General features: G+C 44.4%; 1 protein-coding gene and 1 long non-coding RNA gene across 2 annotated transcripts; one reads left to right on the top strand and one right to left on the bottom strand.

Annotated features, from left to right (window-relative positions):
• Window positions 1–8,364: 8,364 nt before the first annotated feature.
• On the bottom strand, window positions 8,365–13,915 carry LOC122459722. The gene is made up of 4 exons (XR_006280581.1): window positions 13,198–13,915; window positions 9,554–9,676; window positions 9,178–9,450; window positions 8,365–8,508 (listed from the first exon to the last, which is right to left on the bottom strand). It is a non-coding gene; the product is annotated as an uncharacterized LOC122459722 (long non-coding RNA).
• A 91-nt stretch (window positions 13,916–14,006) lies between these two features.
• Window positions 14,007–24,364, top strand: TNIP2 (TNFAIP3 interacting protein 2). The gene is made up of 6 exons (XM_038399736.2): window positions 14,007–14,972; window positions 18,388–18,690; window positions 21,173–21,262; window positions 21,634–21,915; window positions 22,368–22,487; window positions 23,124–24,364. Exons 1-6 carry the CDS (start codon window positions 14,475–14,477, stop codon window positions 23,406–23,408), a joined length of 1,578 nt encoding a protein of 525 aa, XP_038255664.1. The 5' UTR covers window positions 14,007–14,474; the 3' UTR covers window positions 23,409–24,364.
• The last annotated feature ends 617 nt before the right edge of the window (window positions 24,365–24,981 follow it).

Consider the following 24,981-nt stretch of genomic DNA (forward strand, 5'->3'; position numbering starts at 1 on the left):
TTATCCTTCTTCCCAGAGCCACGTAGTCCGCAGTGATCCGCTCAAGGTCATTCTTGGCAGTATCATTGGTGCCCACGTGGAGAAGCAGGAAGGGGTAGCGATCCGAGGGCTTGATGAGTCTCGGCAGTCTCTCCGTCACATCACGAATCTTAGCTCCTGGCAAGCAGCAGACTTCTCGGTTTTCCCGGTCAGGGCGGCAGATAGATGACTCAGTCCCCCGGAGGAGAGAGTCCCCGACCACCACCACCCGCCTTCTCCTCTTGGGAGTGGTGGTCGTGGAACCCCCAACCTCAGGACATCGCATCTCATGCCTCCCAACCAGCGGAATCTCCTTCTGCTTTCTCCCCCCAGACATATCATCTGGTCCACTCTCCGCAATGGTACCTGTGGAGAGAACATGAAACATGTGTTACTGGAACATGTTCCTAAGGTGGTTTAGAGTTCACCGAGAAAGATCCAGAATTGGCTATCAGCAGTATTGATGGCTCCACCAGAAGGAAACCTTTGCTGGCTGATGAAATGGGGGACTGACTCCTCATAACTTGCATATCTTGGAGAAGTCAGAATCTCTCTAATGAAGGAAGAACCTGATAGCAATGGAGATTGGGGATCAGGGAGAGCAAAAACATCCTCTGGTGTAGCACAAGTCTCTGTTCTCCCTGGAGCAAAAGGGGTCCTGTCCTCCTGAACCAACAGAGCCAGAGCAGTTAAATTTTGTGCCACTGTCGGGCAAGGCAGTGCTGGAACTGTTGGTGGTTGAAGCTCTTCATGGTTGCCTTCTGTCAGTGCCATCGGCTCCTAGTATTTGGGTTTAACTGGTACTGGAGGTATCATTGCCGCTGGTGCACAGTCCAATACCAATGGATTTCTGGGATTTCTTGTCACGGCCCTGAGACTTAGGATGTTATAAGCCCTCACGGGCTGAGCAGGAAGATTTGCGTGATTAGGCAGGGTCAGAACTGACTTCTTTGAAGTGGACTTAGAGGAGAATCTGCTCTTGTATTTCTAAAAAAGAAAAGGAGTACTTGTGGCATCTTAGAGACTAACAAATTTATCTGAGCATAAGCTTTCGTGAGCTACAGCTCACTTCATCGAAATGCATCTGATGAAGTGAGCTGTAGCTCACGAAAGCTTATGCTCAAATAAATTTGTTCGTCTCTAAAGTGCCACAAGTACTCCTTTTCTTTTTGCGAATACAGACTAACACGGCTGCTACTCTGAATCTTGTATTTCTGAGACTGTTCCCTGCATAGGTGCTGGAGCTAGGGGTGCTGTGGGTGCGGCAGCACCCCCTGGTTTTAAGTGGTTTCCATCATATGCAGGGTTCATAGTTTTGTTCAATGGCTTTCAGCACTTCCACTATACAAATTTTTCTAGCAGCTATGGATCTCTGCCTTTCTGACAAGATCACAACAAAGTGGGGGGCCAGTGAGTAGATTCTCTTGTTCCTAAGTCAGACCTCATGGCAGGAGGCACACTCGTTGAGTCAGTCTCATGTACGGGGGATTGTTCCCTGGTCTGTGTTCGGGTGTGGCCTCATTGTCTTCTTCATGAGGTGGTTTTTGAGTCAAAACTCCCACACCACATGGGTACAACTGGGGCAACAGCAGCAGATACTGCACATTGCCGTGATGTGGGCTTCCTCAAGGCAGCATACGCAACGTCAATGGTCATTGCTGGGCAAGAAGAAGCATGGGCAAGAAACACAGGTTTTGAAGTCTGGCATTCTGGGAATAGTCCAATCCCCCTAACAGGGTACGGGGGGGGAGAGGGAAGGGAGAAAATTCCCTGGGATGGGAAAGCTATGCAACTATGGCACTATAAAACTTAGCTAAAAACTATAGAGTAAAAATTCTAAACTATTTACTATATATATAGTGCGTGCATACCCACAGAGGACTACACATAGGGACCAGCACTTGAAGAAAAAAAAGGGGTGTTTCATCCTATAATGGAGAGCGTAGTGGAGAGTGACTGATGGTCATGCAATTACTTGCTATTCAGAATTACACTACCAATGTCAGCATTTCATTACATAAAACTGAAAAAAGCAGAAATGTGCAATACAGCAGCTCGTGAATGATACCTCATGAAAAGCATCTGATAAGCGTAGAGAAATCCAGGAAACACAGGCAGAGTAACAGATACATGTAGGTGCTGACTAATTCTCCAGGAGCAGTGTCCTCATAGCTCTGCATGCTAGACTTAACACAAAAGAAATAGTCATCCAAGGACATTCTCAGAAACATACAGGGTCAAATCCTTACTCAGGCCAAATTTATTTTGAAGTATTTCCTTGAGTAAGAACTGTGGGTTTTCATTCACAGTGCTGTAATTAGAAAGGGAGCAAATAAAGAAGTCATTCTGTAGGTAATCATTAGGGGTTTTTTTATGATGAGATCCAGTATTTGATTTTGAACATCTTTATGACATTTTATTCCAAATAAAGGAATCCTACGCAAGCAGTGGAATATCTAAAATATTATGGTTCTTAGATTGTGTACCATTTTTTTTTTTTTAAAGTGCACAGAGATAGCCAGGCCGGCTCTACAGTTTTGCTGCCCCAAGCAGTGAAAAAAACTGCCGCCGCGGCCAGCAAAAGGACGAAGCTGCCACCGATTTGCCGTCGCTGCTGGAGGAACTGCCGCCCCTTTCTAACTACCACCCCAAGCCCCTACTTGGAACACTGGAGCCGGCCCTGGAGATAGCAGGAACAGCAGCAGTAAAATCATTCTCACTAGTTAGTCTTAAACTTGACCCAGAAGTCAAGTCCTCTGGCCATGAGCGGTTAGTTCATTATCCATGCTCATTTAGGCCCCTATTCAGCAAGGATTTGCAAAACTTCTTTTTTTATAATCTAAATAGATAAGTAAATGCTGGCTTACTCCATCCTATTATTAATTGGCTGATTTGTTGTAGGTATAGATGCAGATGGTCATAAGCAGAGACTTACAGGGGGAGGGTTCTGCCTTTACAGATTAGGTCAGGGAGAGCAGGAGTTCAGATCTGGCCCTTTTGGTACAATGTCAGATCTATGAAAGTGGGGAAGTAAAGAAGCATATCGGAACTGACAGGCACCTTCCCTGAGGAAAAAAATGAAACTGCCTACCCCAGTCATATGTTTTATCCTAGGACACTGTAGAAAATGAAATAGCATATTTTTATGAGGCTGAAGATGACCCAATCACACTGTCAATTCACTGACACAGAAACAAATGTTTAAATAAGTAATCCATTCCAGAGACTCTGAGGCCCATCTCGGGTAAAAACTCTCATCTTGTGCAATGCTGCTCTAAATGTCAGAGCCCTGACTTGAATCTTCGTAATGAACAGTATGTTACTGTTTGAGTAGGGGCTTTTCAAAATTGCTTAGTTTTGAAGGATGAGCAGTGATCTATCTGGGTCTTTGTGCATTTTTTTTTTAAGTGATCTGGTCTACTGAAATGAAAACGGAATACATTCTAAATGGAGGTGCTTACATCAGAGTCACATTACTAGGAAGACCAGACTACCGATGCACATAAAGATTTGCAGGATCAGCTCTAAGACTGAAAACACTAGCTCTCTCCTGGAACTGGAAAGTTTCAGTGTTGCTGTAATGTAGTTTTTAAGGGCCAAATTCCACAGTCTTTATGCAGGCAAAACTCATGCTGACTAAGAACTCCAGAATATGGGTCAAGATTTTCTTGTAAAATTTAACTGACTTAACAATTAGTTTAACAACTGTATACATTTTTTTTAAATTGCTGAACTCACCTTACAAAAACACTGAATCTCTCCAGTTCTCCACTGCTTTCTTAACACAACACAGTGGGAAAGGTGATTCTGAGGCCATGTCTACATTACAAATTATGTCAACCTAAGTTATGTCTGCATCCAGCCACTGCGATTATTAAATTCCTTACGTGTGCACACTTGGCTCCTTGTGTTAGCGGTGTACATCCTCACCAACAGTGCTTGTATTGATTGTATTGTCAGTGTGGGGTGTTGTGGGATGGCTCCTGAAAGTCAGTAACGGTCAACATAAGCAACAGTGTCTACACTGACATTGCTTCGACCTAATTACATTGACCGTTACTCTATTGCACTCGGGGAATTGGTGTTACTACATCAGCATAAAGAAGCACTTACTTTGGTGGGATTCAAATTTAAGTGAAGATACTTCCACAGCAAGTTTGACGCAATTAACCCTGCAGCGTAGACCAAGCCTGAGTCCTACTATGAATTCTGAAATTGCCAAGATAGTAGCTTCCCATTTGATTGCTAATTGTAGTTTTAATATAGTTATATTTTTAAATGATTTACTCTCCATTGTAATGAGACACAGAATATGTTTATAGTACTCTGGAATTTTCCAGGTTTTTCCATCATATATTTATACAAGTGAAACCATCCTTTATATTTATAAGCCTGTGTTGCTTTCCTTTGAATTCCTTCCAGTTGATTTATGTTTCTAGTACTGAAGTCTCTAGGACTAAATGAAGCATTTTAGGAGTGGCCTTATTACAGTTTGTAAAGAGGGACTATCATCCTCAACTCCATTTTGTGCTGCCTCTCCAATGTGCAGTGTTAGGATATAGATATTCAGGCCTGTCTGTAAAGGCCTATACTCTAAGAATTTTAGGTGTATTCCTATCACTTGGCTAGATGGTATAAAAGAATCAAAATCACTGTCTGCCAGCGTAAGGTCCTTCTCTTACTGTGACAGTCTGAGGCCCTGTTCTTAGGCTAAGCCTTTGATTAAACAGCAGAGGCAGCCATAAGCTGGGAAGCGACCGGTCAAATCCTCACATTCCAAACTAGTCACATTGAAAGCAGGTGCTATTGGGCCGTTCGGAATACAGTCCTGTCCTGATAATGCCTATCGCCTCCAGAGAAAGGGAAGTGCCTAGAAGATGTAAAAGGAAACTTAGTTTGATAGCATCCTGTCTGGCAAGAACTCACTTATCAATAGCTGGGATGCAAAATCCTCACTTCTGTATTGTTTTGTTAAGTCATTATAGTTCCCACTTTGCCATTGTTTGGCTGTATAATCTCTGTCTGGGTCTGTGATTGTTTCTGTCTGCTGTATAATTAATGTTGCTGGGTGTAAACTAATTAAGGTGGTGGGATATAATTGGTTACATAATCGTGTTACAATATGTTAGGATTGGTTAGTTAAATTTCAGTAAAATGATGGGTTAAGGTATAGCTAAGCAGAACTCAAGTTTTACTATATATAGTCTGCAGTCAATCAGGAAGTGGGTGGGGGAAATGGGAACAGGGAATGGGGTTGGGGAAATTGGAATCATGTTTGGCTAAGGGCAGGAATAGGAACAGGGACACAGGTGTAAGGCTCTGTGGTGTCAGAGCTGGGAAGAGGTACACTAAGGAAGGAAACTGGAATCATGCTTGCTGGAAGTTCACCCCAATAAAAACATTGAATTGTTTGCACCTTTGGACTTCGGGTATTGTTGCTCTCTGTTCATGCCAGAAGGACCAAGGAAATAAGTGGGTGAAGGAATAAGCCCCTAACAATAAACATTACCACCACCCATCCCCTGCAAAAAAACAACAACAAAAAACAGCAATGACACTGTTGTGGCAAATGCAGCCCTGCTGAAGTCAACAGAACCAAAGGCTGGATGGATTTGAAGACTGTCTTCACAATAGAAGATCTTGCAAATTAGAGAGGCAGAGTTAAAAAACATGACAACTTATGCTGTGGCTTCATTAGGAATAAAAGGAGTGCTCTTAACTAGAATTAGCTATCTTGGGTAAAATCCTAGTGAAGGCACAGCAGTTTGTAGTTTTCACATGAATTATTAGCAGGTTGAGCGAAAAACTATAGACAAGACTCTAGAGCAGTGGTTCTCAAAGCCGATCCACCGCTTGTTCAGGGAAAGCCCCTGGAGGGCCAGGCTGGTTTGTTTACCTGCTGTGTCCACAGGTTCGGCCGATCGCGGCTCCCACTGGCCGTGGTTCGCCGCTCCAGGCCAGTGGGGGCTGTGGGAAGTGGAGTGGGCCAAGGGATGTGCAGGCTGCCCTTTCCGCAGCCCCCATTGGCCTGGAGCGGTGAACTGCGGCCAGTGGGAGGCGCGATCGGCCGAACCTGTGGATGTGGCTGGTAAACAAACCAGCCCGGCCCGCCAGGGGCTTTCCCTGAACAAGCGGTGGACCGGCTTTGAGAACCACCGATCTAAAGTATCTGGTATCAGAGGCTACCCAAGACAGTCTGCTGCCCTAGGCAAAGCTTCAGTCTTCTATCCCTTACCTCATATCCCTTAAAAGTTCACAGCAGACCTTTAGTGCCTCCTACACTGCTGCCACCCCCAAACCCCGAACCTCATACAGCTACATGGGAGGCTGTCAGGGCAAACCTCAACCTGGGACTGCAGAGGCCTGGGGCACTGGAATAGGGGGCAGCAGAGGGCCATGGCCCTCCCACTTTTTACCAGCCGTAAGGGTGAACAACTGGTGGAAGGGAGCAGAAAGGAACGAAAGGGGTCTTGGGGGGGAAAGAGGTGGCACAGGAGTGGAGCCTCAGGGAGAAGGAGCTGTGTGAGGGCAGGAGCTCAATGCGGGGGGAATGGGCAGCACAAGGTCTGGGCCTTGGGAGGTGACATGGCGCAAGGGTGCGGTGGGTGGGGGGGCTACCACTACTGGGAGAGGCCATTGCGCCCTGGTGAACAGATCTTATCAGATGGAAACAGTCCAACTACTCCCAGCAGGAGGCAACTCCCAGCTTGTAGGGTCTGGTTAATGGCACCTCCACAGATTTTAAACAGTTCCAGGACCTTATCAAGAGGCTCACGGATTCTTTGCAGATCCCCTTTGAGGAGGTTCAAGAACCACATCATAAGTTGACTGACGTCCTCAATATAGCTTCATCTGCCTGCATGTCCCTACCTCTTATTGAGGCATGTCCGGACCCTGCAAAGATTATCTGGCACACCCTGGCCTCAATTCTGCCTACTTGAAAGACAGGGGACAAAAAATATTATGTCTTCTCTGAGAATTCAGAATTCTTACGTTCTTATCCCTCTCCTCTTTGGTGGCCGAGGTGGTTAACGAACGTGGAAGGCAGCACCCCACTAAATCTATACCTTGTGATAATGATCATAAGTGCCTCGATCTGTTTGGTAAAAAATCATATTTGTCAGTTACTTTACAATTCAGAATAACCAGCTATCAGACATTAATGGCAAAGCACAACCACATAAATTATACAGAGCTGAACTCCTTTACTGAACATCTACCAGCAGAACACAACGCAATTCCAGGCAATTACTGCAGAAAGCCAACTGCTCAACAGAACTTCTCTGCAGGCTTTTCTCGATACTGCTGATACTGCCACTCATTAGATTTCTACAGCAGAAGGTCTGAGCAGGGCCTCCTGGCTTCAGCTCTCAGAATTTCCAAAGGAGGTCTAGAATATGGCTGAAGACGTTCCTTTTGATGTCACTACATTCACTGCTGACAACACAGGTGAATCTCTGCACAAGTTAAAGGGCTCCAGGGCCAATTTATGTTCTCTGGGGATCTATACATCTACCCAAAAGAGAAAGATTAGCAGGCCCCAGACAGTGCAGAGATCCCAGCCCACCCAATTCTCAAGTTTGCACAGGTCATATGAACCTCAACATATGGGACAGAGGTTCCAGATGAGAAAACCACCTACCTCCCAACCCTCGACCTCACAACCTCCACCTTGAGCACTAATTTTGATGGGGTGGTCCAGGTTCTGAGCTGCCAAACACTTTCATACCATCTGCAACGTTTCACCTGCCTTCCTCCCTTCGACAACCACCTTTACCACTTCTGGCAGGCTTGGGAGTCCATCACTATGGACAAGTGAGTTTTGGAGATCATCTCCACAGGGTACTCCATCCACTTCACTTCTCTTCTACCTGACAAGCCCCCTTCCCTGTCCCTCTTCAGGGATGCCTCCCACGAGAATCTGCTACAATAGGAAATAGACTCTTTTCTACTCCTGGGTGCTACAGAACCAGTCCCATGCAGCACAGAGGGAAGGAGTTTTATTCCAGATATTTCCTAGTTCCAAAAAAAGAGTGGCAGTTGGAGACTCCTCCTAGATTTAAGGTTATGCAACACCTTTGTAAAGGCACAAAAATTCAAAAAGGTGGCATTTAGAGCAATAATTCCATCACTGGACCAAAGGGATTGATTCACAGCCCTCAATCTTCAGGATGCCTATTTCCATATAGTGATCCACCCATCCCACAAAAAAGATTCCAAGATTTTATTCTCAGGCCCATTTTCAATACAGGGAGAGCCCTTTTGACCTATTATCTGCCAATCATAATTTGGCCTATCGTCATTTTCAAAGGTCATGTCAGTAGTAGTGGCACAGCTCTGCAGAAAAAGAATACTGGTGTTCCCTTACCTAGACAATTGGCATCTGAAAGGTCGCTCCCTGGGCTTAACTTCACGGGCAACTTGCAAAGCCATAGACCTCTATCTCAAATTGGGCCTGCAACTGAACATTCAAAAATCCACCAGGACCCTCTGAAAAAGTCAGAATTCGTAGGAGCTCATCATGATTCAGTAGCAGCAAAAGCCTGCCTCCCAATGCACAGATTCATGGCCCTGTCCAACGTAGTCAACCTCATCCAGATCAGCCCCCAAGCCCCAGTGAAGAACTGTCTTCAGCTGTTGGGGCATATAGCAGCTAATTCTTTCGTTATAGACCATGCAAGATTGTGAATGCAATGACTTCAACAGTGGTTCAGGACTGTTTATTCAGCAAACAGACACAGTCTAACTTCACTATTTTCCATACCCACCTTCATAAAGTAAATCTCTAAATTGATTGAAATACCTTCAGAAAGTTTGTGCAGGAATCCCTTTCACTTGCCCTCCTGCAGCAGTTATCATAACAATGGCTGCATCCCTGTTAGAATAGGGAGCACATCTGCACACCCACAGGGCGCAGGGCAAGTGGACGCCTCAGGAAATCACTCTGCATATCCCCTCCTGTGACTCAGGGAAGTCAAATATGCATGTCTCCAGTTTTTACCAGTAATCAGGGGCAAACACATAAAGATCATGATGGACATGTCATGCATGTCCTATATCAACCAGCAAGGAGGGGCAAGATTCCCTGCCCTTTGAGCCAAGGCTGTCAAACTTTGCAATTGATGTATACACAATCAGATCATCATCACAGCACCTTACCTCCCAGTAGTTCAGAATGTGATGGCAGACAAACTCAGCAGGCACTTCTCTCAAGACCATGAGTGGGAGATAAATCCCATCATACTTCATCACATATTCTGGCAATGGGGCACCCCTCAAATACACCTGTTCTCCACGATGGTAAACAAGAAATGCGCCCAGTTCTGCTCCAGAGGCAGGCTGAGCCACTGATCCTTGGGGGATGCCTTTCACCTTCAGTGATCATCAGGTCTACTGTATGCGTTCCCCTCGACTCCTCTAATATCCAAAGTCCTACTCAAAATAAAAAAGGACAAAGCCAGAGTTATTCTAATAGTTCCAACCCAGCCTAGACAAACACTGTTTCCTTACTTGATACAGCTGGCCATTCACGTACCAATCACTCTCCAGGTAGCTCCTCATCTTCTCTCCGAGGAACGTGGGAAGATCCTTCATCCCAAGATTGGAGTTCTTTGCCTCAAAGCATGTCTGGTCGATGGTTCACGGGATTAGAAATTACCTGTTCAGAGGAAGTAAAATTATTACACTATTACACAGCAGAAAAGCATATACACATTACACTTACTTACAAAAATGGGCAAGATTTGCTTGCTGGTGTGACCTCAAACACATTCCACTGACAACTTCATTTTGCTGTCAGACATATTGGACTACATTCTAAAACTAAACAACTTGGGGCTGTCGCTGAGTTTTTAGCATCCACCTGGAAGCCATCATGGATTTCCATTCTCCAATAGAACGTTATTCTGTATTCGTTCATCCAACAATGATGAGGTTCCTCAGGGGGCTCTTTTTCCACTAGTCAAACATCCTACTCCGGTTTGGGACCTCAATCTGGTTCTTAAACATCTTACAAGATCTCTGTTTGAAATGATGGCTATCTGCTCACTCCTACATTTATCAATGAAAACAGTGTTTCTGGTAGCCATCATGTCAGCTCCACGAGTTGGGGAAATAGGGGCCCTTATGGCATACCCCCCTTTCATAATATTTTTCAAAGACAAGGTCACATTATGATAATACCCCAAGTTTTTACCAAAAATATCTTCCGAGTTCAGGGGTGCTGGAACAGATGGTCCAGGGGGCCATGGTACTCCACACTTTTTACCGGACATAAGGGTGACTGATGGGGGTGGGGGCGGAGAGGAGTGAGTGGGAAGGGTCTTAGGGGGAAGAGGTGGTGTGGGAGTGGGGCCTTAGGGGAAGAGGCAGTGCAGGGGCAAGATCTTGTGGGGAAGGGGCAGCATGAGGGTGGGACCTTGGGGGGAAGGGGTGGGGGCTCAGGGCAAAGGGACTGCACGGTGTAGTGGGGTGGGGCCACGGCTCAGGCACTTGCGTCCATAGACATGTCCATAGTTTGAGCCAAAGTAATGGTTGCAGAGAGAGCTGACAGAATTATGAATCTCAAATGCCCTGAGGGGAGTCCAGATGGCGACCAAGTGGTCTTTTTTTGGTACCGAGTCTGAAGAAGTAGATCTCTTCTTGCTGCCTCGCCCCCCAGAAACAATGGTCTATCAGAGTCCAAAATGTTGGCGGTCTCTAGGCTTAACAGAGCCCTCGGTAACTAAGGAATCAGCAGCCTCATGGGTACCAGGTTAGAGACCAATGGGAGCCGAAGTGGCTGGAGTCACCGGCAACCTCGACTTCCACTGGCAACCTCCTACCAGGAGAACTTGTGGTCCGATGTTTGGAAGTCTTGAGAGGAATCTTGGGTCTTTGGGGAGTGAGCCTTGGAGATGATACAGGTAGCTAACTTACTAGGAGACTGGCATACGGTGGGGCTGGGGAGGATCTCCCAGCCTGGATCATAGCCAGGTGCAGTGAGCTCTCCATCATGAGGAGCTGAAATTTGATCTCCCTGTTTTTTCTGGCTCTAGATTTTAATGCCAGACAGAAGTTGCACTTTTGGGATATATGAGATTCTCCAAGGCAACAGTGTCTGTCACTCATTGGGATTGCCTCCTGGCATGACAGACAACGTTAGAAACTGGGAGAACCAGGCACACCCTCCCAGTAAAGTAAAACTCCCAGAGGAGAAACTATCTAAAAAGACTATATATAAAAAGTTGGGGGGAGGTTAACTTTTTTTTTTAAACTAAACTACTAAACTACTATTAAGAACAAGTATAATAAACTAACTACCAAAAGAGCTTAGGGGACAGAATTGAGGTAAAACTCAATGTGGGCAATTGCTAAGACTCTGTCTCAGGCTGAGCAGGAAGTGAAGGCAGTTTGCCCATACAGTGCTATATAGCAACAGCACAGAGCACAAGACTGAGTAATGCATGCCTGGGCCAAACAGATACTGCAATAAGAAATTGCCAGTGAAAGGTGGAGGAGGAGAGAGTGCACCCAGAATGGAGCACTCACAGGGACACTACTTGAAGAAGAATTTGCAATTACCTCAACTTTTCATTCCCATAATTTTGCATTGTCCCTGATCATAATGCAGTAGAGATTTTCTCAATGACATTGAATAGTTTCCCTTGGACAAAATGGATTAAACATCAGACACACTGTAATGCTGTGTATTAGGCAAATGCTTGGTATACAGTATCTATTAGTTACAGAATGTCTTCTGTGACCTTACATGTTGTCAATACTTGTATAGCTAGTTGTGCCAATAAAGTATTTTTAAACACCACTTTTCTAATGAAGCCTAAGCTCCTTCCAGTCATTCTTTGAGGCAATTGAATGATGTGCTTCTGTTTTCATATGATTAACTTAAATCCCTTATGTCCCTTTTCACAGGGCCAAAGGCCAAGGCTGTTACTCTGGCTTTACTGAGGGTACGTCTACACTACCGCTTATGTCAATATAACTTATGTTGCTCAGGGGTGTGAATAAGCCATAATAAGACATAAATTACACTGACCTAAGCACTGGTGTGGACAGCTTCTCCCGCTGCTTGTTGGGGGTGGATTGACGGAAGAGCTCTCTCCCATTGGCCTAGAGCGGCTACACTAGAGAAGTTACAGTTGCACTAGTGCAGTGGTGCCACTGTAAGCTCTCTAGTGTAGCCATAGCTTTAGACTCACAAAGAGGTCAATGATAATCTGGCATGTTGTCAGTATTATGGAGCCATGTAGTCATGGCTTTACGGTTAAGGTTGGAGTTTCTCGGTGTTTGACAAAGGAATAGATAGACTGCTTTTTTGGCTTGCATTAGAATTATCAGACCTGGTCCATACAGTTTGTTTACTGGTATAACTATTTTAGTTAAAGGTATGGATTTTTTTTATTTTAACTGATGTTCTATCAAGCAGCCCCTGAGCATGGGCATATTTATACTGATCTAAAGGTGCCCTACCCATTGTTTCATGTTCTCTGTGTGTGTGTATATAAATCTCTCCTCTGTTTTTTCCACCAAATGCATCCGATGAAGTGAGCTGTAGCTCACGACAGCTTGTGCTCAAATAGATTCGTTAGTCTCTAAGGTGCCACAAGTACTCCTTTTCTTTTTGCGAATACAGACTAACACGGCTGCTACTCTGAAACCTACCTACATCTTGTATAGCTATTCCCAGGCAGGAAGGGAAATAAGCTATGGGGGAGCCACATGTGGCTCTTTTACAGTTAAAGTGTGGATTGCAGAATCTCCCATGTCCCCCCATTCTTTGCCTACGGGAAGTGGGGGAGTTCGGGGCTTCTGCCCTACGGTGGAGCTAGGGGCTCCTGCCATGGACGACTAGTGCCTGCTAAGGGGGTGGGGGCACAATTTAAAGATTTGGGCTAAGGCTACCAACTTTCTAATCATACAATCACCAACACCCTTGCCCTGCCCCTTCTCTGAGGCCCTGTCCCGCCCCCTGCAGCTCGCTCTCCTCTACCCTCACTCACTTTCACCAGGCTGGGGCAAGGATTCAGATTGTGGGAGGGGGCTCTGGGTTGTGGCAGGGTGCAGGAGGCAGTGCAGGGTGCGAGCTCCAGGAGTTTGGGTGTGGGAGGGGGCTCACGGCTGGGACAGGGAGCTGGGATGCGGGAGGGGGGTGAGGAGTGCAGGCTCTGGCCAGGCACTTACCTTGAGAGGCTCCTGAAAGGGGCCAGCATGTCTGGCTCCTAGGTTCAGGGGCAGCCAGGCAGCTCTGCGCGCTGCCCCCGCCTGCAGGCACTGCCCCCGCAGCTCCCATTGGCCGGGAGCTCCCATTGGCTGCGGAGTCGGCACTTAGGGCAGGGGCAGCATGCAGAGACCCCCTGGCCACCCCTGCGCCTAGGAGCCCGAGGGACGTGCCAATCACATACCAGGGCAAGTAGGGAGCCTGCTTAGCCCTGCCCACCGGACTTTTGGCAGCCAATTACAATCTCCCGGATTGCTTTCAGTAGCCACCGACCGGGCGATCGAGGCCGATTCCGGTAGCCGGCCCATTGATACGCGGGTACGGTTACAGTGGTTCAATTTGTGCATGTGGATGAGCCATTTGATGAAGCTCCTGGCGTCCCCAGTTCTTTCCGAAGACGGTTGTCATGTCACAGGGCCCGGGCGGGTCAGTAATCACTCGCTGGTCTCTGTCCTAGCAAAGGGGCCGTGTCAGCCACTGCCCGGGATCCCCACAGGGCTACGCTCCCCTAGGATTGCCAACCCTCCCGGATTGTCCGGGAGTCGCCAGGACTTAAAGACTAATTGCCATGGCTTTTGTCACGTGGTGCAACCTCCCGGAATACAGCCAACCCAAACTGGCAACTCTGCGGCCTCCCGCGGGGGCAGGGTCGCTGTCCCCGGGAGCCAGCCCCGGCCGCCCCGCGCGGGAAGGGCACGAGCGCAGTCCCCCCCTCCCCCCAGCCGTGCTCACTGCGCCGGCGCAGACTCGCCCCGCCCCTCGCGCCTGCGCCCCAGGCCGGAGCCGGAACGACGCGCCGCCTGGCTGCTGAGCGGTCCCCGGGGAAGGGCCGGGAGCTGCCGCCTAGCGCCTGCTGCCGGGAAGCCCCGCCAGGAAATTCCCGGGGGCAGCTCCGGCTGGGACACCGCGGGCCTTACGCAAGGCCGGGCTGCCCCCTACCCCCCGGCTCCCAGAGGCCCGCGCGGGATCCCAGCGACACTGCTCCGCCCCGCCCCCCCCGGGGGGGGTCGCTTCGCTCCTTGCCCCGCGTGGGGCTCCGGGCCCCGCCCCCCGCGGGCGGCCCCTCCCCGCTGGCGGTGCCGAGCAGCTCCTGGCCGCCTGGCTGGCGGATAAGAGGCGGTGGGGGCCGCGCTCAGCCAGCGCCGAAAGGCTCGTATCTGCTCCCGGGCGGCGAGGAGAAGGCTGAAGGGAGCGGAGCTAACAGCACCTCGGCCCTTCGCCTGGCCCCCCTTGGATTTATATGCAGCTGGCGGGGTTCTGGGTCACCCTGCTGGAGGAAGAGACAGGGCCGCGGGGCGATCTGCCCTCTCTTTCCCCCGCCATGTGCTCGGTGAACGGGGACAGCAGCACGGACCCCCTGGTAGCCCGGTGCAGGCAGCTGGAGGAGGCCGTGGAGACGCTGCACCTGGAGAACAAGAGCTTAAAGAGCAAAGCGCCTCGGTACAAAGCCCTCTGCAGCCTGTATCATGAGTCCGGGCAGCAGCTGAAGCACCTTCAACTGCAGCTCTCAGCCAAGGAGGCGATGATCGGGGAGCTGAGGGCGAGCGTGGCCAAGTACCAGGCTGCCCAACTGGGAGCGACGCAGGAAGAGGAGCAACAGCCACCGCCACCTGGGGGAAAGTTTGTTGGACCTGCTAAATCTCTAGTGGAAAGTTTAATAGATCAGCTTGGCCAAATGAAGCAGCAGCTTAAAGACAGCGAGAGAAGTTCAGCGCAGAAGGTTGAAACTTTGACCCAGGTAAAAACACAACTGTGCCAAAATAACATTTGTATTTACAGAGAAGAGTGCGTCCCCGGGCAGTCCTTTGCAAAGGGCTGAGCTCTATTCTGTCTTCAAAGAGTTGCACACTTGTGAGCCAGGATAGCATTTAACCCCACTTAATATGAAAAAGTGCTATTTTAAACTTTCTTTTTTTAAGAGAAGGCTAGGATTTTCAATCATTACTACCTAAAGCAAAACACCCTATTTGAAAGGGGCTTGGGTGCCATGATGATGTGGGTTTTTTTTTTTTTAAAGCCTTAGTTTAGGTCACTAATTTAGATGCCTAAATATTGATTTAGGACCCTAACTTTAGATGCTCTAGAATGGAAAATTTGGTTTAGGTGACTTGTCCAAGGTGTCACAGCAAGCTGGTGAAGGGGCTTGGATTAGAGCCCAGAAGTCAAGTTTGCCAAACCCTCTGCAACCACTAGGTAACCTGTCTTCTTCAAATACTTTCAAGATAGCACTCTTTAATATAGCCAATGTATAATCACTGTGCACTTCAGGGCAGTGATTGAATTGTAGGAACATGTTAATTAAAAAGTAGTTGCAGAGACTATGAAATTTACATGGCATTTTTAAATGTAATCTAAATGGTATTTTTCATGCTATCAAGATGAAATTTACAGCTAGCACACTAGCTAGTGTACATCTTTATGTAATCTCACTAGTTTGCACAAGTAGAGTGGAAGAGATTATTGGAAAAGATGAGCTAAAATAAATTTTTAAATATTTGATTGGAAAAGATGAGCTAAAATAATTTTAAATATTTTATTGCAAGCAATTATTTTTCACTCCATAACACAAATCCACAGTGCCAATATTCTTGATTAAAAGGCATTTAAATGGGATTTTTTAGTTTTTCCCTTTTTCGTGTCTGCTTCTTGAACTGTTCATCAGCACATCTGTACACCAGACCTAGCATTTCAGTTGTAACCATTGCAACTAGTTGGCAATTCATTTTTTTGGGGGGGGGGGAGGAGGGAAGGAATCTCAATTTCCCTCCTTTCTGGTTTAAAAACATCTTTCTAACTCTGGAAAGTGTTTTTACTGTTTATTTATTGAAATTAAATTGTTTAAAATCTTTCTCTTTGTAATGAAGCAGTCTGGTGTCTGAAGGGAGTTCCAAACCAGAAAATACTGGAAACAAACAAATAGTCTTGTGACAAAGTAATCTCTTGACATAATGCGGGTATAAGAATGTTTCTCAAATGCTACAGTTCTTTTTAAACTGGTTCAGGCTTTGAGACTTGTAATAAAACATGATCTCACTGTTTTATACAACTTGGGATGTGTCTAGGTATTTACACCTCTGTCAATATTCTGCAGTTTGACAGCTTTGTGAGGCAGGTTGATGAATGTCTTATGCCATAAACTAACCAGGAAGTGCAACACCAGCCAACAGAGCATAGCTAAAAGTAGCCTTTGTTCTTCAAATGGATTTTTAAGCCTGTCAAATCCTTTTAAAACCTTCAGTATCAGTATTGGGTCTGATATAGTTGTGGGTTTGTTCTGAATCCCAAACAGTGTATCCTTTCCCTTAAGTGCTCAAAGTCACCAGGCTAGAGTAAGTACATGGCAGCATTTCATTTTCTAATTACTGTAGTTAACATTTAAAATAAGTGCTTTCTGCTGCAGCTTTAAAACTGCACTAGTCAATATAAGCTTTGATTTTAGAAATGAACATTTTAAACACAATTTATTATGAGGCTCTCCAGAGGTAACCCGGTGTCACTGTTGACAAGCCAAAGGCCAAGATAATGCCCCTATACAGATTTTTACACAGGGGGCTTGGAAACTTAGTTTATGCTCTGCTTTTCTATTGTATTCTTCCATTGGAGGACCAAGGTTTGATCTCCTGAGGAACTAGCAGGGATATTGCATTACAACCTTCCTCACCCCTTCACCTCCAAAAAACAGGACAGATTTTGCAAGATGTACTGTGGCTTTTGCCTCCATAACCTCCAGCCTACCCTGGAATCCTGGGCAACTTGTGGGTACATCTGTACTGTGTGTGAGTGAACCTACCAGCCCAGGTCCACAGGCTTATGGTAGCAGGGCTTGTGCTAGCACTTTAAAAATAGCTGCATAGAAGGCACTTTGAAGTTGTGGCTTGGACTCTGAAGGGAAGCCAAGCCCACACCACTCCCTAGGCTTCAGAGCCTGCCTTGCAACTTGAAAGCACTGTCTAGACAGCTATTTTTTAGAGCCTGATTTCCACCCCCATGGCCCACATCTTGGCTGGGAGGCTCACTCCTGCTTGCTCCAAAATACCATATAGACAAACTAGCAGATTCTAGGGGAGCTATGTTCCCTCTGCTTTCTTTACAGCTGTTGTCCTCTAATCTCTTTCACCCCTAACAGTTTAAGTGGGAACATAGGAAGTTAGTACTCACTGGGTCAGTGTTAATATACTCCAGATTTCATTTACAATTTGAGTACATGATGATGCCAGAGATTGACTGCCGTCTAGACCCCAACAAATCCCAATCCCTTCAAACCATTCACAGAGGGGCTTCCATGTGTTAAGTGAGGTAATGTTACAGAGCTTCCAATTCCAGGAAACTTTATTGGTACAACAAGATATACAAGCATTGCCAAAGTTAAGAAAATGCAGATCCCTCAGATATTTGTCAGGCAGATATAACCCACCCCAGGATAGAGTTACACATTCTGTTTGGGGTTTGTTTCTCTATCATTACTGTTTGTTCCTGATACAATTACTATGTAGAGTGATACTATCTTTGCGCTCTCTCAGGATCGGCATACTATTTGCTTTGATGAAATTTATGGTCCCTAATAGCTTAAGGAAATTATTTTCTACCATCTTATAATTTGGGACACTGAAGTAGAAGAGCCAGACAGAGGTCTTTCATTGACCCTAAAAGTGGTAGGACACTACAAGTTGGCTATGCTGCCTGCATCAGAAGCTTAAGTTATAGTGCATAAAATTTCATCCTTGAATAAGTATGTTTTTGAGAAAGTGGGATAACTGCCCCAATTACATTTTTTAAAAAAAGCCTGGAGTGATTGTCCTGAAATATCAAGTAAGAGGTTGGAAACAATCTGCAGTTGATCATGTATTGGCAAATCCTTTTCTGCATACCAACTATTTTCTGACCTATGATACATGCATAAGCATATGTTCATGAAAATGTAAAATGAGAACTGGAAAAGACATTGTTGACCAACACCACATTCAAGAAACTTGATGAAAAATGACTTTATATGATTGGTCTTGTTTAATGATAACATATGGTACTAATGACATTCCTGAACAGTGGACTTAAGTTACTCTTAAACAACGGTGAGAAAATTCACTTTTATAAACCTCTTGGCTTTGAGTTCATTTTATGTTCTCAAATATATTAACTTTACCCCCAATACTTAGGAAGTGCAGAAGCTGAATCTGCAGTTAGAAGAAAAAGACAGAGAGATACAGCAGCTAATAAACCAGCCACAGTATGAAAGAGAGAGAGAAATCTTACGACTCCAGAGAAGCTTGGCAGAGAGAGAGAGAGTCCAGGCCACAAGTGAAGTACTATGTCGTTCACTCACCGATGAAACTCACCAACTTCAACGTAAATTGGCATCCACAGCAGAAATGTGTCAGCAGCTGGCAAAATGTCTAGAAGAAAAGAGAAAAGACAGAGGGTATTTAGAGGAGCATATTCCTATTGAAAGATCCAATCAGGTACACTTAATACATTTTTCTGTCAGTGTGAATAATTTGTAAGCAACTGTTAATGCAATAGTTCTAAGTTATTTCTCACTTTCCCCAATCACTTCAGCTACAGTGAAGAGAAAAGGAGACTCTTCTGACAAAACCTTAACAGTTGGTATTCATTGAGAGATGGAAGCTGGTTTTGATCATGTCATGTACATTTTTGCCATCCCTCATCTATCTCTAGTAGTCAGGGTCTCTCTTGGTAGGAGGTGCCATAAGCATTCTTTCCCAAAGCATGAATATTGTATATTTACACACTTCTTAATCAGTAAACCCGTGGAGGCTAGAGCGGAGCACTAGGGGGTGCTGTGCTGTTGGGGGTGACATCCCTTTGACAAGAGACAAATGAGGCCCTTGGGGTATGTCTATGCCAGGGGTTCTCAAACTTCATTGCACCACGATCCACTTCTGATAACAAAAATTACTACAAGACGTGTGTGTGTGCGCGCGCACATGCACGCACACAAAGCTTGAGCCCCACTGCCCTGTGGAGGGAAGCCAAAGCTTGAGCTGCATCGTCCTGGGTGGGGAAGCCAAAGCCCAAGGGCTTTAGCCCCAGGTCGGGGGCCTGTAACCTGAGCTCTGCCACCCAGGGCTGAAGCTGTAGGGCTTTGGCTTCAGTCCTGGGCAGTGGGGCTTGGGCTTTGACTTCAGCCCCAGGCCCCAGCAAGTCTAATGCCAGCCCTGGTGACCCCATTAAAATTGGATCGCAACCCACTTTGGGGTCCTGACCCACAGTTTGAGAACCACTGGTCTGTGCAATTAAGCATCTGTGGCGGGCCCATGCCAGCTGACAGACTCATGGGGCACACACTAAAAGGCTGTTTGTTTGGGCTTGAGCTGGAGGCTGCAAGATCTCAGAGCTCTAGAGGCCACAACTGCTTACTCTGCTCTGTGAGCCCAAGTCAGCTGCCACTGGCCAGCTGCAGGTGTCTAATTGCAGGGTAGATGTATCCTTGGACCACAAAAATCAAGTTGGCTTAAATATCATAAGATTTTTAAAGAATTTGCATTAAATTTTTTCTGATTTTGTTGAGCCTTAGTGTGGGTGATCATTTCCAATTCAAAATTCAGCCCTGAACACACAATGTAAGCCTCACTCTTGCTGTGAGGTTATGGAAGAGGATTCCTCTCTCTTGGGGAAGGATTAAAACACTGGCCAGGGAACCAGGAAACGCATCCAATTCCTTGCTCTGTCAGACTTCTATGTGGCTGTGGACAAATTATTTCATTTCTGTGACTTATATTTTCTACCTAAAGTGGAGATAATATAATTTCCCTACCACAAAGCCTTGTTCAGGTAAATGCCTTAGTGTTTAGGAGGTGCTTAGACACTACAGTGATAGCCAAGAAATACCTACCAAGAATCCCCACCTCACTGATGGCTGTCTGACTTCAGTTTCATTGAAAGCCTTGGGAAATGGCAGTATTAAATAATGGCAAAAATTTGCAAGAGAAACCCTACTGTTCCCAAAATGAGGAACTACTTAAACAACTGTTGTTTCATGACAGTACCCTGAGTTGGCAACTCTTGATAATTTAAGATACATTATAGTCCCTATAAGAAGTGGGGTATTAAACCAGATACTGTAGTGACATTCTGTTAATTTAGTTCATGAAGATTCTTCTTGAAGTTTAAATTAGATGAAAGTAGTGCTCACTTCTTGTCCTAAGCTGCTGTTAGTGGATCTTTTAAAAGAGCTGCGAGTTTCAGTGATCCCTCTGCAGAGTTTAAATTTGTAAAGTGTATTGGGAGCCTTTGGGATGAAAGATGCTCTAGTTATGTAAAATATTACTGCGTGAATAGACAGAGGCCGACTTGGATGGAAAGAAAAGCAGATTGTTTAACAGGACGTGAAATTTTCAGCAGTGTGATTTATGTGTAACTGAAATATCCATCTCTCTCTAATAAGTTTTCAGTCTAATAACTAGCTTACCTTGTACAGTGGGGACTTCCCTGTCAAAGAGAAATTCAGATATGATTCCTAGTTCATTCTAGGGAATTTTTTACAAAAATGCTTTATTACTCATGTACTTTGGGTGTTTTTTTTTTTTTTTTTTGAACAGATGACATTTTAGTCTAAAGGCATGTAATTAAATCAAAAGCTTAACTTCTGGTCAAAAATTTATCAAGCAGCTTTATTATTTTTTGTTCTCATTTGCTTAAAGTCACAGCAAGCCAAAGTGAATGAGTGTTTGGCTGCTGGTTGTTTTTGTTTTGTGTTTTTCAGGTGGGCTATTCTCCCTTACATTAAAGGGAATTTAATTCCTTTGCTTAAAAAACGCTTAACAACAACTGATCTTATAATGAGCTAATCTAAAAACATGTTTGAATAGCTTAGGGAAGAAAAATGGAGGATGCTTGTGCTATTTTTAAAATAAAGCTGTGAATGTCTTCCAGGTTTGTGCGGTTTTTTTTAATCAAAGTAACACTTACTTTGTCTGACAGCTACAATTTTCAGAGAATAAAACTTCACTCCAAACAATTATTTGCCAGCTACAGGAGGAAAATCTGAAGTTACAACAAAAAGTGTTTCATGTAAGTACATTTTTTAGTTTGTAGAATAGGATTTGATTGTACATTTTGAACTACAGTAAATTGCCACTGACAAACCCTAATTTAATTTAACCCTAATGGCATCTTTATGCAGACCCTGAATAGCCTCAATAAAAAATATTAGCTAGCATGTAATATTTGTTCCCTTGGCAAATACAAATCCTCAATACATAGCTTAGCTGCCCCATTGACTCATAGAAATTGTGTCAGAATGTAACGTGTTTAAGAATTCTGTTTCTGCCCGAACACCACATTAACAGCACTCCCCTTAATCCTTCTCTGAAAGTTTTTGCTTGTAACACTTTGTTTTAAGGTGTATGTTTTTATTTTTGACTTTCCTGGTGCTTTCTCAGGTGGAAGACTTAAATACAAAATGGCAGGCATATGATGCTAGTAGAGAGGAATATGTGAAACGACTCCACCTGCAGCTGAAAGAACTGAAGTCTCAACCCGAACAACAGCAAGGCATTACACCACTGCAAAGAAATTCAGAGCTGATGCAGAAGGAGATTTCTCGGTTGAACAAATTACTGGAAGAAAAAATGAATGAATGCATTAAAGTAAAGCGAGAGTTAGAGGATGCGAAGAAGGCTAGAGATGGAGATAGTGAACTTGTACAAATGCTGGAGCAACAGGTCATTAAATCTACTCTTCAATCAGAATTGCTTGATTTAGGAATTAAGATTTTCTCAGAAAAAGATGGGAAAACAAGTTCACTGCATTTTTCACTTTAACAGTTGATTTTTCTGATTTGGCACTTGGACATAGGGTGGCTGTACAAATTGCAAAGGTGGCAACAGTACAAAGGGGCGCACACACAAGTTCAAGTAAAATGCAGTACTGGAGGAATTCTGTGATAGTTTGTGTTGGAGGAAAATAAACTATCAGTATTTTTGTAAATTCCATATATCTAGTACTGTTAAGTGCAGACATACTGTAGAAAAGAATACCTGCATTCTGAGCCAATGTTAGAGTATTAATTTAAATATTAGAGATGGGCGAATCTATAATTCTTTTACCAACTATGACCTCTGCTACCTCACCATTCTCAGTAAATGGCTAAAATATTTAAATGATTCATTTTCAGGTCCTTGTTTACAAGGATGATTTCACGTCTGAAAGAGCAGATCGAGAGCGTGCACAAAGTAAAATACAGGAACTTCAGGCAGAAGTTTCATGTCTACAGCACCAGCTAATCAGGAGACAGGTAAAGAAATCTAGAAAGGCAAGATATTAAACCAAGTTGTTTTCATTTATAAGGGAAACTCAAGCTGAAAATCAGATGCACCCCAAAGAAACAAGAATAGCTCCAAAAACATTCCAATAAATCATGGACAGTTTTGTTCAATATCTTAAATTCAGAGGTGTCAAAGCTGTAATTGCTAAAAATCCCATACCTGTATTTCAGAACTTCAGTTCCACAGGAATTAGGAGTTGTCTTCTATTTATACAATGCTTCCCGTTAGTCCCAGTTTCCCTTCTGTGTTGAATCAGCAGAACTGGAAATAGTATTTCTTCTCATGGATTTAGACACTGTACAAGATCAGTACAAACAGGGAATAGGTGGAACTTGCCTGTTTTTTAATTTCAGTTATTGTTGCACATGCTATACGTGACTCCCAATCACTTATTTTATGTAGGTGTTATGATTGCTTGGAACTTAATCACCTTTCAGTTGCTGGCTCTGATTGCTTTGAGTTTCAGCTAAAGATCTTTATTTGAAGTATGCATTGGCTTTTGTCAGCCTTATCAAAATGTCAATACTAGAATTTTAGATTAACCCTTTTGGGCTCGAAATTGGATTTTTGATACTGATTTTTTTTAAATGATTTTAATTTCCTAGGAATCAAGAGAGACAGCTGGTCATGTTAGAATTCACACTGGGAACCAAAACCATCGTGTGTATGTACAGACAAATGTTGAACATCTACTTGGCAACAGCCAACTCCAGTCAGCCGTGAGGAGAACAGGTTCACAATCTGAACAAGCTGCTACACGCACAGACAGTGGGAGCTCAGGATCAGAGAGAAGAGGACAGGGTGAACTTCAGTGCCCTCATTGCATGAGATTCTTCAATGATGAACTCAGTGATGAATTTCTCAGACATGTTGCTGAATGTTGTCAATAATCTGACCTGAGAAGTGCAATCAAATCAACCACTACTTGATACTGAGAAAACAGCACTTTGAGATGTATACTACAGTACCAATTAATATTGGTTATATTTTTAATATTTATCATCCAGTTTGGATGTTTGGACTGACTTATCTAGGCATAAATTCAGTGTTTAGGTTCAGCATTGAATCTCTCTGATTTGAGGACATTAGTGAAAAGTTAATTCGTTACTAATCTACGATAAGTAAGGGCAAAAAAAAATGAAGTAATTCATTTTAAATGGCCATAATGTGGGATGTTGGGAACCAACAGGATAAGAAACATCTACCTCTTAATTCATTCCACCACCTGTTGGACTGCACAAGAGACTTCAATATAAATCCAGCCATTTTGCAAAGAATGGAAATATACAAATTAACACTCCAACAAATGTGAATATAACAAATGCAAATCTGCTACAAGCCAAAAGTTCTGAAGAGCACAAAAGTTGTGGATGGGCTCAGCACAGACAGATTTACAAGCAAAAGTTTATGATTCTTTATAAATATTCAGATTGCCAAAAGTACAGAGAACTGGATTTGAAAGCTGTATACCTTCCTTTTCATAGATATAGCAATATAGAGAAGAGTGGCAAAAGTGGTAAGGTAGGAGGAAAAAAGCTTCACTGTCCCCTCTCTGGGGTACAGTTGAATAGAGGCATCTCATTTGCCACTATCTTGAGTCTTAGAATGAAATCAGTCATGTCTGTCTGACAGAGCTTTTATAGATCACTTGCATTGAATGTGAGGAAAACGTTAAGATACTAGTTACTCTGATCGAAACCCTTTTTGCACTGAAACATTGCATAGGGATTATATTTATTTTTTTCTTCTGTGCTAGAAAGTGACTGTACATATGTGAATACAGATTGTATATAAATTTAAAATTTGTCACTTATTTTTATAATAAAATGGTGGTGTAGTTGCTTTACTGGGTTAGTAATATTTCAGTGAAAAATAGTCTAAATGCAGCTGGACTCAATTTCTGGTTGACTGTTACAGCTTCAAATAAGAGTTGCCACATTACTTTAGACATAAGCTGCTGTTACATGAAATAGATTCCTTAACGCATACTATTTTCAAAGAGTAAGTGCTAAGTTAGTGCATTGAGAGGAAGGATGAGGCTGGGGTTAAGGTGCAGGTTTAGGAATTGCGTTGTCTCCCAAGTTCAATTCCTGCCATGCTACAGACTGAGGAACTTGCACAAGGTACTTACCCCCTCTGTGCTTCAGTTTCCCATCTGTAAATGAGGGAAAAGGGCACTTCTCTACCTCACAGGACTCTTGAGAATAAATAGTAAAGAATGTGAGGTGCTCACCTACTGCAGCAATGGGGGCCATTAAGTACCTAACAGACACATACAGCTCGGGCTTGGAAAAAATGTACCTCACCATAACAAGTCTGGAGTCTAAGTGAAGTGGGTAGGTGAAAAACCCTGCACCACCATGCTGTCTCTAAATTAAAGGAACAACATTCTGTACTGTATAGTGTACATTTTGCATATCACTTATCTGAGCTTCACTTCATTCCTCCCTTTTCATCCCCATT

The sequence above is a fragment of the Dermochelys coriacea genome, chromosome 4 (genome assembly GCF_009764565.3).
Source record: "Dermochelys coriacea isolate rDerCor1 chromosome 4, rDerCor1.pri.v4, whole genome shotgun sequence".
Taxonomy (NCBI): Eukaryota; Metazoa; Chordata; order Testudines; family Dermochelyidae; genus Dermochelys; species Dermochelys coriacea.